The sequence below is a fragment of the Bos indicus x Bos taurus genome, chromosome 4, assembly GCF_003369695.1.
Source record: "Bos indicus x Bos taurus breed Angus x Brahman F1 hybrid chromosome 4, Bos_hybrid_MaternalHap_v2.0, whole genome shotgun sequence".
Classification (NCBI taxonomy): Eukaryota; Metazoa; Chordata; class Mammalia; order Artiodactyla; family Bovidae; genus Bos; species Bos indicus x Bos taurus.
Window position 1 is genome coordinate 37,128,067 of NC_040079.1, and position 14,510 is coordinate 37,142,576.

At 39.1% G+C, this 14,510-nt stretch overlaps 1 gene segment (V, D, J or C); it reads right to left on the reverse strand.

Annotated features, from left to right (window-relative positions):
* Positions 1 to 2,318: 2,318 nt before the first annotated feature.
* On the reverse strand, positions 2,319 to 13,931 carry LOC113890895. The segment is given in 4 exon segments: positions 2,319 to 2,538; positions 7,437 to 7,487; positions 13,389 to 13,706; positions 13,846 to 13,931. Coding segments are annotated over 4 exon segments (632 nt in total).
* Positions 13,932 to 14,510: the final 579 nt, after the last annotated feature.

Here is a 14,510-nt window from a genome sequence, read left to right on the forward strand (position 1 = left end):
CAACACCACAGTTCAAAAGCATCAATTCTTCAGCGTTCAGCTTTCTTCACAGTCCAACTCTCACATCCATACATGACCACAGGAAAAACCATAGCCTTGACTAGACGGACCTTTGTTGGCAAAGTAATGCCTCTGCTTTTGAATATGCTATCTAGGTAGGTCATAACTTTCCTTCCAAGGAGTAAGCGTCTTCTAATTTCATGGCTGCAGTCACCATCTGCAGTGATTTTGGAGCCCAGAAAAATAAAGTCTGACACTGTTTCCACTATTTCCACATCTATTTCCCATGAAGTGATGGGACCAGATGCCATGATCTTCGTTTTCTGAATGTTGAGCTTTAAGCCAACTTTTTCACTCTCCACTTTCACTTTCATCAAGAGGCTTTTGAGTTCCTCTTCACTTTCTGCCATAAGAGTGGTGTCCAAGGAGTACGCGTCTTTTAATTTCATGGCTGCAATCACCATCTGTAGTGATTTTAAAGGCATACATATAAGTAAAACATTTTTTGTATAGATAATGGTTTGTTGGATAGAGGAAAGCAGAGTCACAATAGCCAACTGGGTTCCTCCTTAGAAATTTGCTGCAGAATGAAATTAACAGAAATGCCCTCATTAACTTTGATGCCGTGAGTAGCCTGTGGGAAACGTTTGTCTGGTCAATTAAGTGCCAAGTGTAACACATTATAACCCTAACCTTCTCTCCTTTATGATAATATCACCATGAAAGTTACTTGAATTCTTATTTTTTTCTGATCACTAGAAAACTTAAAATCTAAGGACGATTAAGTCCGTAGTTATATTAAACCAGCACTTTGTCTGTTTGCTTCCTCTTTATTTCTTAGCCACGGAAATAAAGATTCGGGGCTATTTTGTAATCTTAAAGAGTCTTATAAAAAGTACAAAAAAAAACCACAATAAATATATGAATAAATACATCTGTGTTGTTTTTGAAAGCAAGCATTTCCACTGTCATTACTTCACTTACTCTTCATTGTAGTCCCAGAACAAAATGTTCAAAGCAAGTGGTTCAACCTCACTGGACAAACTAAGGATCAGAGAAACTTACTTCAAAAATACGGATGGCTCAGTGCAAAAGTCTCCGTACATTTTATTATATTTGGGGCATGCTTCCCACTGTTTAAAAAGGGTTTTTAACCAAAGGGAAAAAAGTTCAAACTGACCTTTGGGCAGTTGTGTTCATACTCAGGACTTTAAGTGATTCAGAACTTTTGAGTGATTACAGAAAAGCCATATACTCATTACTGTAGGGCATCCTCCTAGAAGAGTAATTCACCCCAGTGTGTTCATCCAGAAATCCCTCCAGGCCCAGCATGTGCTAAGGCTGCACTGAGAGTTGTGGGAGGAATTTTCCATTAGCAAGAAATACATTCATTGTATAGAATGTAAGTCTCTACACTTTAGCCTCACCCTATTTTTGTCTACAAAATTTTACCTTATGGTGGTATATAAAACACAAATCTTGAAAACATAAGACCATGGACCATGACTAAAGTACAGTAGTTGAATTATTCCACTTTCTATTGAGCTGCAATCTGACTCTCTCATACAAACACCATTTTGTCAATAATACACATTTATGGATCATAGTTTGAGTAAGCAAGATTGAAATGAGGTGACTTTGCTTGATAAGCAGAATATTCATAAAAGACACAATTATTCTTCCTTCCTGATCACATAAGATCAACAACAGTGGCATTTGTCTTTGTGTGCTTACGCTGGCATGCTGCAGTCCATGGGGTCGCAGAGTCAGACACGACTGAGAGACTGAACAAGTAAGTATGCTATGAACTCTATAGGTGCTTCCTATATTGTAAAACAATATACATTGTTTTATTTAAACCATATAACAATCTTAAAAGGCATCATTATAAACTTAATGTTTTGGCTGATGAAATCAAGATGGGTAATATTTAAGCACATTTATCTCTTTACAGGCGAGTTGGTGATGGACAGGGAGGCCTGGCGTGCTGCGATTCATGGGGTAGCAAAGAGTCGGACACGACTGAGCGACTGAACTGAACTGATCTCTTTCTTAAGCCTCAAACCCTACACTTTTTCCATTCTGTAAGGAAATAGCTCAACATTTAAAAAAAGATTTATATTTGTTTTTCATTAATGCTTTACAGAAGATATGGGGTTTTACCTTTGAAAAAAATCCTCTGGAAGGCTGCATAGGGTATATACATATACCTTCATTAACTTAAGAAAAAAGATCTCCTGATCTTTTCATCTTTTATTTTTCTCGTGTTTGTTGATACATATGTGTTTTTTCTCCATGGATTTTTCAGTCAGGGTCAATCAGCTGAACTTCAAGTATGTGTCAGTGGTCTTTGTGGTGTTTCCCTGTTGGGATGGCAGAGCTCTGTTGCCATTTTTTTCTCTCCAATAAACTTTAAAAACATGAGGGAAAAATTCTCCAGAAGACAAAAGTATGTTCCAGCACTATCGTGGTTGATTTCAGTAATTGAAGGAAGAAACATAGTGGGCTTGGGGGACATGTCTACATCAAGGTCTCTATCTGTAGGGGAAAATAAAGTAGTCATTTAAAAGAGTTGCTAGTTAAATACAAACGTGGTGTGGATTGAAACAACCCAGCAAGAGGTAAAAGGAAGAAAAATTGCCATTGAATTACAGGCTGGCTGTTCATCTGCAGTAGATGGTTAGTGGTCACTGCTGTTCTTATTTTCAATGGGAAGAGAAATTCAAGCCATCATGTAACTTGAAAAAAGTCCCAGCTATTAAGTAACAGAGGATAGATTACACGTTGGCCTTCATTCTTTCTCCACATGTTAAAGTGAGGTGTGACTTTTAAGTGCCCCATATCAAGGCTTCCAACATTCATGAACACATTTTTAAACAATCTCTTTTATTAGGAGAATCGGCATATATACACTACCAAGTGTAATATAGATAACTCGTGAGAAGCTGCTATTTGACACAGCAAGTCCAGTTTGGCACTCTATGATTACCCAGAAGGGGGGCGAGGAGAGGGAAGGGAGGCTCAAGAGGGAGGTGATATGTGTATATTTATGGCAGAAACCAATATAACATTGTAAAGAAATTTTCCACCAATTATAAAATAAATTTTAAAAACTAGAAAAAAATATATTTGAAAAATCTCTTTTGGTCTATCATAGGGGAGCCTATTTCAGGGAGGATAGGTCGTATGGTCCTGGAGAAGAAAATGGCAACTTCCTCCAGTATTCTTGCCGGGAAAATTCCATGGACAGAGGAGCCTCATAGGCTGCAGTCCATGGGGTCGAAGTTGGACACAATTGAGCAACTTCACTTTCACTTTCAGGTGGTATGGTGGGAATGAGTATACAAAAGGAGACCAGGTACCTATGATGATCTCTCTACAGGACATACAAAAACATACATTTAAATCTAATTTTTCTCACCAAATGGGATAAAGCATGCTAAAGAGAGACAAGTAACTCAAATTCAATTTTTTGTGGGTGAGTGGACAGTCATGTCTCATCACCAATACCTTACCTGCCTAACCCTCTCTGCAGGGTCACCAAATGAATGACATTAAATTTTATGATGCTTGTACTATTGATGCACCAAAGGCATGAACTGGCTTTATTTCAAGACTATTTCTTCCATTTTATAGAATAGATGTTGAAGTCAATGATCCCCTTTTCCTTCATTTTCCTTCCAAAGACTCCAGCATCAAGGTCCCTTTCTAATTTTATGGTAGGAAAAACATATCTTACTGTAAAATTTGGTGTGCTCCCTTATCACACAGAAGTTAATTATAACTGTTATTCCACTACATTTTTCATCTTTTAAATTTTTTGCTTACTTTTTTTTAATAGAGATAGAAGAGATTGAAATCTTATCCTGTGCTTCCTGCTAGGTCATCACAGGCCTCTTTCCTTCTACTTCCCTGAGTGACATTGATCTTCTAGTCTTATTTTTTGCCATGGTCTGTACCTATGTATTTTATCTTATGTCTTCTCAAATAGATTTTGGAAACTAGCATTTTAAATTTTAAACTAGCATTTAAACTAGCATTTTAAATAATTGTGCATTATAGCTTGTTTCCTTTTCTGCCCTGGGGGTTGATAATTTAGTAAGTTCTAACTCCAATATGGCAGCAGGAATCAGATAATATGTTTGCAAATCTTAATTCTTTGATAAAGATACAAAATATACAGAATTTATAAAAATTGTGCCTGTTTTAAAATCGTGTCCATATTGTTTCAATACTTACAGAAATGTAGAGAGAAACTGGCCGGGCTACCATGACACAGAGGTGACTTCCAGCAAATAACATACAGTATGAATGTGTCAGGAACTGAAGAACCGTCCCTTCTCTGCCTGGGCTGCTTAACTTACGTCTGTTTCCGTCTTACATCAATTGGGAGTAGGGTTTCACCTTTTCTCACCATTTTGCCTGAATGTTTTAAATCTCCTTTCAAAAACTTTCATGTATAAAGTCAATTCTTTGCCGAGAGTGTGATGCAGAGTTAATATGTCTCTACTTATCAATGAGGAATATTTATAGGAATAATATACTTGAGCATTTAATAAATGTATGTTCCATATGTTTTACAGGTATTTTTGTGATTTGTAGTGTTGAGGTGTAAGTATCTCAAATGATTCTAAAGAAGCTTCATTCCAGAATCGATCCTCATTCAGGAGACCACATGAGTTGTTATGAACTTTTTTTGCAGTATAATTATTTTACAACATTGTGTTAGTTTTTGCTGTGCAACACAGTAGCTGTGTGCCTGCTTGCTAAGTCGCTTCAGTCATGTCGGACTCTTTGCGACCCTATGGACAGTAGCCTGCCAGGCTCCTCTATTCATGGGTTTCTCCAGGCAATAATACTGGAGTGGGTTGCCATGCCCTCCTCCCGGGGATCTTCCCAACCCAGGAATCAAAACCACCTTCCTACATTTGCAGGCAGGTTCTTTACACTAGAACCACCTGGGAAGCCCCATGTATAAATTTATCCTCTTCTTGAACCTCCCTCCCATCCCTCCATCCCACACACCTGTGTCATCACAAAGCTCCAGGCTGAGCAACCTGTGTTATACAGCAGCTTTCCACTAGCCATCTATTAATGGCACCCCACTCCAGTACTCTTGCCTGGAAAATCCCATGGACAGAGGAGCCTGGTGGGCTGTAGTCCATGGGGTCGTGAAGAGTCGGACACGACTGAGCAACTTCACTTTCACTTTTCACTTTCATGCATCGGAGAAGGAAATGGCAACCCACTCCAGTGTTCTTGCCTGGAGAATCCCAGGGACGGCGGAGCCTGGTGGGGTCGCACAGAGTCAGACACAACTGAAGCGACTTAACAGCAGCAGCAACAGTGAATATATGTCCATGGTACTCTTTCAATCCCCATGGGTAGTGGATATATGTCCAACCCTCCCCATCCCCATGGGTCCACAAGTTGGTCCTCTACATCTGTGTCTCTATTCCCACCCTACAAATAGGTTCATCTGTACCACTTTTCTGGATTTCATATATATGCATTAATATACAATACTTGTTTTTCTCTTTTTGACGTATTTCACAGACTATAGGTAACAGACTTTGAATTCTGAATGATGAGCTTGTAAGCTATTCATTGCTGAAAGACTGCTCCTTTTGACTTGAAAATTGACTGATATTTTCTAGGGCATTAAATGAATATCATATCTTGCTCAAAAGAGGTTTTATTGGGTTTGGTATTTTCTGCAGTATTTGGCTGGGTGTTTTCTACCTCCATCATGATTGGAAGCAGCCATGGGATATGAAATTAAGTACAATGAACTTTAGTACAAATGCTCCATTTCTTTTAAAGCTTCAATATTTCTGACAAATATGATGCAAAACAGAAAGAAAATTCAATGCAATGGTGTCATTCTGTTGAGATACACTAAGAATCCTATTTTGAATATTTAATAAGTCTATATTCAATATGACTTCTATAAACTTCTTAGGGGGAAGAGAAGTCATTTTATTGCCATGATTAGAAGCAGAAGCATTGTTTTCACACATGAGTAGTAAAACAACTTATGAGCTAATTGAAAAACAGTGGTTCCTACTGTTAGGAACAGTTAATACTCAGAACATAAAAATATGACTTAAATATTTCTCATATGACTTAATTGTTCAGACCATGCACTTTAGAATAGACAAGTCTCTATTGGATCCTAAACTTTGTAATGTAACCTGTCATAATTTTAAGCAGGTACCGGAACTTCTCTAAATCTATTTCCTTACCAACAAAGTGGGAATAAGAAGATTACTGTTGAGGAAAGAGATAAGGCACTGAAACGCCTTATCATGGTGTCTGGCCCTCAGAAAATAGTAGCTAATATTAAAATATTCAACAGGATGGTTTAGGAAGATTTCATCAAATGCTTTCATCCAACATAATAACTATTACACCAATTAGGAAGAGAAATAAGCTCATCAATTCAAGAACTCCTGCCTCTGAGCTACACACCATAGAACATGGGTCCCAACCAAGCCAGAATCTAGAATGCTTTCCTAGAGTAGAAGCTGTTTGAGCATTAGGACTTGTTCTATCTGTGTCTTGTTTACCCTTTTATCTCAGCATCCAGCACAGAAAATGTCCTCAATAAGTATTTGCTGAAACAATAAGTAAATGAGGACGCACAACCATGCAGACCCTTTTCATGGACTTTGGAGCTGAGATGGCTCATTGAGCTCACAAATTCCATGAAACTGGTCCATATCCAGGCAATGTAGCCAGATATGTGACTGCAGGAATTTCAACTGATCTCAGGCTCTCTCCAAGAAGTTAAGTGGAATTTATCAATATCTATAGTCCCTGGAGAATCCCAGGGACGGGGGAGCCTGGTGGGCTGCTGTCTCAGGGGTCACACAGAGTTGGACATGACTGAAGCGACTTAACAGCAGCAGCATAGTCATGTACTATATGAATTTTTATGCACAGATTTTAAGGATGAGATGAAAACCAATAATATAGGTTTTAAAGATTATTGTGAGATAGGAGCACTGCGCTTTATCTCAAACTCTAGAGGACAAATAATTAAGAAAAGTGTTTCTCACTTAATATACTGTCTATAAGAAAAGGAACTTGAACCAATAACTTTTACCAACATAATGATATAGTATATTAAAGGTGTAAGAATATTGAAACATAAATGAAACAATAAAGCATACATGGTCCTCAAAATGGTTTACTATCTAATTTTAGTCTATTGTGTGTGTGTGTATTTTAAAAGGAGAATTTTAGTCTACATCCAAGCAGAAAACATATTAGTTGCAAAGTAATTTAGTTTCCCTACACAATGACCAGTAGCTGAAGAATTGCTATTCTTATGTTGAGGCCAAGAATGTGACAGTCAGATAAAAGGAATATTAATTTTAAAAAATCTGTCAGTCTTTTATAACCCAGGTAAAAGTAGAAAAAAAGTTACTGACAAGGGGGAGCTACTATGAGCTCAATCACTTTTCCAAATATTTTATTCCTTCCTGGACTGTCACACTGATTAAAGCTCCTACAAAAATCTTAGCCTTCTCCTAAGCTTCAGGCCATGACAGCAGTTTGTCCTGGCAATTTGGTCTTGTGGATTGTTTTGGAAGTCCTTGAACATAGGTTAGGGTTAGGGTTAAGCATTTGATGTTTTACAAGTTTTCCTCACCTAAATGGACACAAATGTTTGTTTTCCTTGGAGGAGAAATCATTGAAAATACTGATAATAGATGAAGGAATTAAAAAGAGAAAAAGAAGAGTATGGCACCAACTGGTTAGCCACCTACTCTTCTACATTTCCAGGAAAAGGATTCAAAGAATTAAACCTTTTTTTTTTTTTTTTTAAATTTCCAGATGTTCAACTCTGTTGAAACTGCTCAGAAAATGCATCAGATAAAGTCTCTTCTGTTCTCACAATGACCAGGGCCAGTCTGTTAGCAATTTGGGAATGTATTTCTGAAAAGAGGAATCTCTTCAGTAACTGAAAATGCAAATATACCATCACAAGTGTCTTTGTGAAATGTGAGCAAAGTTCTCCATTTATCGGGCAACAAGATTCTTTATCATGCCAACACAAGATGAGAAAACAAGTCCTGGGATAACTTATTTTTCCTAGGATAAAGAAAGAAATTTGTAGAATTCTTTCTCCTTTGAAATAATAAATTCTTTATTTAAACTAAAACTTGAAAGTAATATCCATTTCTCTGATATGTTGAAAGTAGTCTCTTGGAGCCTGTAGTGTAATCTTAAACCATTCATCCTCAATCATGGGAAAAAGAAGTTGCCAGAAGCAGCTGAGTGCTCCATTGAGCACAGATGAGCTGACCATCTGCCAGGCCCCAGAGAGGTCAGGCCCTGACTATTCCCATGTCCTCACTAGATCCACCTGCTCCCATCTTTAGTCCAGGAGGCAGTCATTGCTTCTGCCCTGAGGATGAAAGTAAGAAGAGGACACGGTGGGCAACTGCTCATTCACAGCAGCCCACATCGCTCAACGTCATAGAAGAGGAAGAGAGACCTGGGTGGATATTTTGTTGAAAACATTTTTTTGGTAATTAAAAATTAAGTTATTAGTGCTTTCAGTTGTCAAATACTCTTTGCACCTATGTAGTTTTTTTTAATTTAAATTTATTTATTTTAATTGGAGGCTAATTACTTTACAATATTGTATTGGTTTTGCCATACATCAACATGAATCCTCCATAGGTGTACACGTGTTCCCCATCCTGAACCCCGGCCCCATCTAGATTTGAATGATACCTACTCGGTACCTCTCTGATACCTTGTGATCTGTTTTTTTCTTATTCTAAGCCCATGAATTGAATTGTCAGGAGCTTTAGGAGTTGTATATATTTCAAAATTTACAAAAGTTTTGAATAATAAAATGCAAAATATAAGTATGGGGTTATAAAATCGTTTATTTAATCATTTATTAACTTTTAAGGATATACAAGAACTATAAGAAGAAGAGTATTAGATTTTAGTAAAGGGCATTAAAATTAAACCTGAATAAATGAAGACATATCATAGTTGTAAAAGAAAAACTGAAAATCATAAAGATGCTAATCTTTCCTAAATTCATGTATATGCTTATAATTCCAATCAGAATTAAGAAAATATTTTGGTTTTGTTCTATGTTACAAGCGTTGGGGAGTAAGCTAGTTAAGTTATATAAATACGAAATAATTAAAAAATTATTTTTTAAGAATAATAATGAATAGACATTTGGCATAGCAGAACTCATCTGCTATTGCAAATAATATGATAATGGTATAGGAATATTGAGACATAAATGAAACAGAAATCTTCTAGCCAATACTCCAAGTATATACTGAAATAAAACTAAAAAGCATCTTTAAATGTTGGAGAAATGATAGATTATTTTAAAACTAGATTTGAACCATTGGTTATTTGTTGCAAAAACAAAAATAGCTTTCTATCAAATACCATAAGTTAGATATATATTTTAAAGCATCTAGAGGTGTGAGCTAGAAAGAACAAGTGGAAACTAATTGGGTCCTTGGATAGAGAAACTTGGAATAGAAAGATGACAAGAGAACAGGAGACGTACTTAATTTTTAAGAAAGAAGAATGTAGACAATCTTTCCTTTCTACAGCATTTCCAAATCAGTATTTTTTTTAAAGAATTCATTACAAGAAGATACTGAAGATTGTAGAGAGGAGAGTGACATGAGCAGCTCTGAGCTTTAGGAAGATAAAGTGCAGGATGGTGAGTTGGTCAAGGGCACAATCCCAGGGAAGCAGACATGTTTCAGAGATGGTCGTCGTAAGCCACTGAGAGGTGTCTGAGGACCCAGGTTACCGCAGTGACAGTGAGGATGGACAGAAGGGCTGGTACAATAAATATTAACATGTTTGTCAGAATTTCTAAGGTATTCACATGAAAAATTCAAATTATTAACAATGCTGAAAGTAAAGAAAAAGATGTTTTAATATCCCAATACACACTCTGTGCGGTGGAGCTTCATGGTCAAGGTTGTAGGGAGCCATCCTATCCAAGTCCTTCAGGAAGATTTCAATCACTTCACAGCAAACCAGGGTAAAGAGGGAGCTGGGTGCAAATATTCTATTTTTTTCTGTGCCAAGGAGATACAGGAAGTTTGAAACATTGGGATGTTCTTCTCCAAAGACCTATTCTTTCAGTATAGAAAATGATTCAGAAGCTGTTATACTGATCCCTCTTACTGGTTCAACCATGCCAAGTGTGACAAAAGTAGACCCTCTCATTTTCTTATTTAGTGAAGTGAAAGTCGCTCAGTTGTGTCCGACTTTTTGTGACCCCCATGGACTGCAGTCCATGGGATTCTCCAGGCCAGAATACTGGAGTGGGTAGCCTTTCCCTTCTTTGGGGGATCTTCCCAACCCAGGGATTTAACCCAAGTCTCCCACATTGCAGGCGGATTCTTTACTAGCTGATCTACCAGGGAAGCCCTTTCTTATTCAGCTACATATTAATTTAAATCGTCTAGCTCCACTAAGACTTCTGACACCTCCTTGGTGCTCAGCCCTTGCTGAATGCTTTTGGCAGCAGAGAGGAAGCAGAGAGTAATGGGCCTATCTCAGCCAAGGCTGTGGTTTTGTCTTTCAACCATCTGGGCTCCAAGTGGCTCCTGGGAGGAAAGCTCATTGTGGAGGACTCTCGTCTGTCTCACTAATACCCTGTTTACTCAGGGCTGAGGCCACAGATAACATTGACAAGCACTAATGGTTATTAGTGTGTGACAGGCACAGGTCTAAGCTCTCTCTATGTATTGACCCAATAAATCTTCCAGCAATCCTACAACATGGGAACACTCATTACATCCTTTCAATTAATGGAGAGACTGAAGTTGAGAACATTGAACAAGGTTGCTATATGTCTTGTGTGGGTACCTACACATATTATAAAAAAGGGTGTCATAGGTGGAAAGGGACATGCTCCAACACAGTTTTTGAACTGCGCACAGTAAGTCAATTAGCACTCTGTACAGCTGCTTCCGAAAATCCCTGATTCACTTTTGAATTTTTTCAATGTGGTTGCCGCCTCCTCCATGAACTTGTCCTCTCCCAGCTCAGGCACAGTGACCTCTTAGTCACACCATACACCCTAGTGCTCAGGTTCTTATCACATTTCTGAGCAGCTCTCAGGCTGTTACCAGTGAGGTCAGGAGTGTGTCCAAAAGAATTTCAGTGAAGAATTCCAGTAAAGAAAGTGGTCAAACAAACCTATCAATTCAGTGCCCATGACTGAGCTGGAAGTCCTCTGCTCTCTTTTCCTGCCACCTATGGAGAATATTTCTGTCCTTCCCAGCAGGGTGAAATGGAGCGGTGCAGTACCAAACATGATAATCAAGGGGCATGTCTTTGTGTTCCATCCTGATACTTTTCTTTGGCTCGATAGAGTTGTTATGCCTATTTTTTCTCATAAAAAATTCTTAGAACTCAGATGTCAGGAAAAATTTATTATATAAAATATTCTCTGCAGAGAGTTCTCTACATTACCCCATACCCAAAATTTGAATTCAAAGCAGATCAAAGAAATAAATGTGCAGAACAGAACCTAAACAACATTGGAAAAATATAAATGACATTAAGTTTATGCTTCAGGCTTTCTGAAGTTGCAAAATAGTTAAAATACATGGTCCCTGGCCCAGAGAAGCAAGTTCAAATTGGTTCCTTTACTATCCAATCCCTTCTTCTTTGTAGTCACAGAAGTGAGAAGGGCCTGAAACCTTGACTTGTGGTTGTGGGATTCTCATGGAGAAGTGTGGTGACCGGGGAGAGCAGCAGCATCCAAGGTGCAACAGAACAGGGGGATTTGGGGTTGGGGATAAGCCCATGAGCAATAGTCTAGAATGCTTTCCTGTGTCAGGCTGGGAATCAGCCCATTTCAGAGGGAGACATGTCACTTTATCTGTTACTGCTAGCACAGCAGTTCTTATAAATCAACTTGAATAAGAATCAGCTATGGAGCTTAAGAATCCACCTGCAATGCAGGAGACCTGGGTTGGATCCCTGGGTTGAGAAGATCCCCTGGAGAAGTGAAAGGCTACCCACTCCAGTATTCTGGTCTGGAGAATTCCATGGACTGTATAGTCCATGGGGTCGCAAAGAGTCAGACATGACTGAGCAAATTTTACTTTCATGTGGAGCTTATTGAAGCTTCATTTCCAGCTGTCAGTCCAAGATTTGTGATCATGGTGTTGAATTCCACCCAGAACGTGCACTTTTACTCAAATCCAGATATTTCTGAAGCAGGTGGTCCACGGACCACAGTTTAAGAAACACTGTTCTGATAGAAATTTGAAGGATCCAGTATAAAAGAGACATATACATATGAATCTGGCATTTCTGTACTTCAGTATTAATTTATGTTCTTAAACCTAACCCAATAAGAACGTCTCACCCCTTTCTTACTTTCAGTTGAAATAGATACCACTCATTGCCTGGTTGTTGACCCAAATTGTTTTTTCAGATGAATTATTGAGAAAAATATAATCTGATAAGTCTCATTCCAGTTTAGAATTTGGTCATATAAAAGTTGGAGACTGGGTGGAAAGAATCTCTGGCTTTGCTTGTTTAAAACAGAACAGTTCTGGCTGTGGGTTGAACAGAAGCTGTAAGTAGAATACAACAGTTAGCCCAACTACAGCAATCACCTTTTGCCTACACTTTCCCTGTGTTGGCCATGCCCTGGTTGGTGATGTAAGGAAAATATCAGTTTGTTCAAAATATAAGTCAGATACCAGCTTGAGGTTCAGAAAGGCCAAGTTTTCATTTATCTTTTCTCATTCTTCATAATCCTGAATAATGAAGGTGCTTCATTCCCTGTCATCTGCTTTGGATAATGATTAAATAAATGATTCAGTATAGCTAATCATTTCATTCTATTCTCCTAAATATCTCCAGGAACAGATCAATCCTAGGTGCCCTGTCTGTCCTAAAGAGAAGGTGAAATAGACTCCACTAGCTCCTGTTACTGCTGCTGCTGCTGCTAAGTCGCTTCAGTCGTGTCCGACTCTTAGCGACCCCATAGACGGCAGCCCACCAGGCTCCTCTGACCATGGATTTTCCAGGCAAGAGTACTGGAGTGTGGTGCCATTGCCTTCTCCTCCACTAGCTCCTAGGGGACCTAAAAGAATATGTTGCCTGGCAGCTGTTTGCCTGAGGCCTAAAGGTGGGGATCTAGTTTTAGAAAAAATGTGGCTTCTGAGAGGAGGGGTGAGTAGTAATTGAATATAAATGTTGGGGAATGGGCACTGAACTCAGGATTTCTCTTCCTTCAGAGTAAAGAGAATTGGGGGCAGTAAGTGAGGCAAGGGCTGATCTATACTGTATACCACGGCTGTGCTTGGCCGTGACAAGCAAAATTTCCAGTGCAGTGTAAAGGAAGTCTAAACCAACGTGCTTCTCCCAGGCAGCACAGTAGTACATTCCAGAATCACTTTCTTGCAGGTTTAAGATTGCAAAAGTATAGCTCTTCTCTTTATAAACTTTGTACTTCCCTTCACTGACTCCTGATTCCAACACAACCTTTGAGTAGGAGATGTCGTAGTAAAGAAGGCGTCGAGGAGCTGTGCCCTCCTGGTACTTGTACCAGTGGATATATTTGAGGGTTTGGGTAATAAGATCACAAATGATTTCAACAGACGACCCAGACCCAGTTGCCTTAGTGATTGACATCTTCTCCCCTTCTGTGTTGGAAGACACCTGCGTGACTGAAAGTGGAAAAGCAACAAAAAACAATGAGGAAGAGGAAAGATCATTTCTTAGTATGACCACCCCGCCCCGCAACACACATACACCATTGCCACAAAACACAGAACAATCCCCCCAGCATCCAGGCAACACACTTACCAGGAGCCAGGAAAACCAGAAGCAGCGCTGGGACCCGCATCATGCCTGGGACAGTGAGCCAGACTAGATTCCCAGTATAAGTGACAGGCAGGTCAGTCAGCGAATATCTCTCTTAAAGACCACCAGGCCGAGCCCAGAGTGGGTGGGGGCTGGTTGAGACCTGGGGAGGAGCCCCACCTCTCTGTACCAACGCCTTTCTGGAGGGCCCCCCTGTGGCAAGCTGAGAGCAGCCGCCTCCCCCACAGGAGAAGAGAAGCCTGAGCACTGAGAGCTCAGAACTGCAAGCAGAGGGATCAGATGGAGGGGCAGGCAGAGAAATGTGGACAAGCTTGCCTGTGGCCTAGTGGAGTGAGCAGAGCTGAGCTGGGCTAAATTCCCATCAGTTCAGTGTTTCAGTGTTAGTATTTATGCCATGGTCTTGTCCGGTGATTAAACGAATTTATATTCTTTCCCTGAACTATCATTCTTTTTACACCTGTAAGAAAACTCTGAGGCAACAACTCGCAAACCTAATAAGAATTGAATCTGCCTTATTATAAAAATTAAGATCAGTTATGTTGGTCTACATTTGACTCTCCTTAAAAGTAAATGGATGGGTGTCTGTGTGCATGTCTTATAAATCAATTTGATGGAGGATTTATGTTCATTCTCAAGTAAAAGGCTGC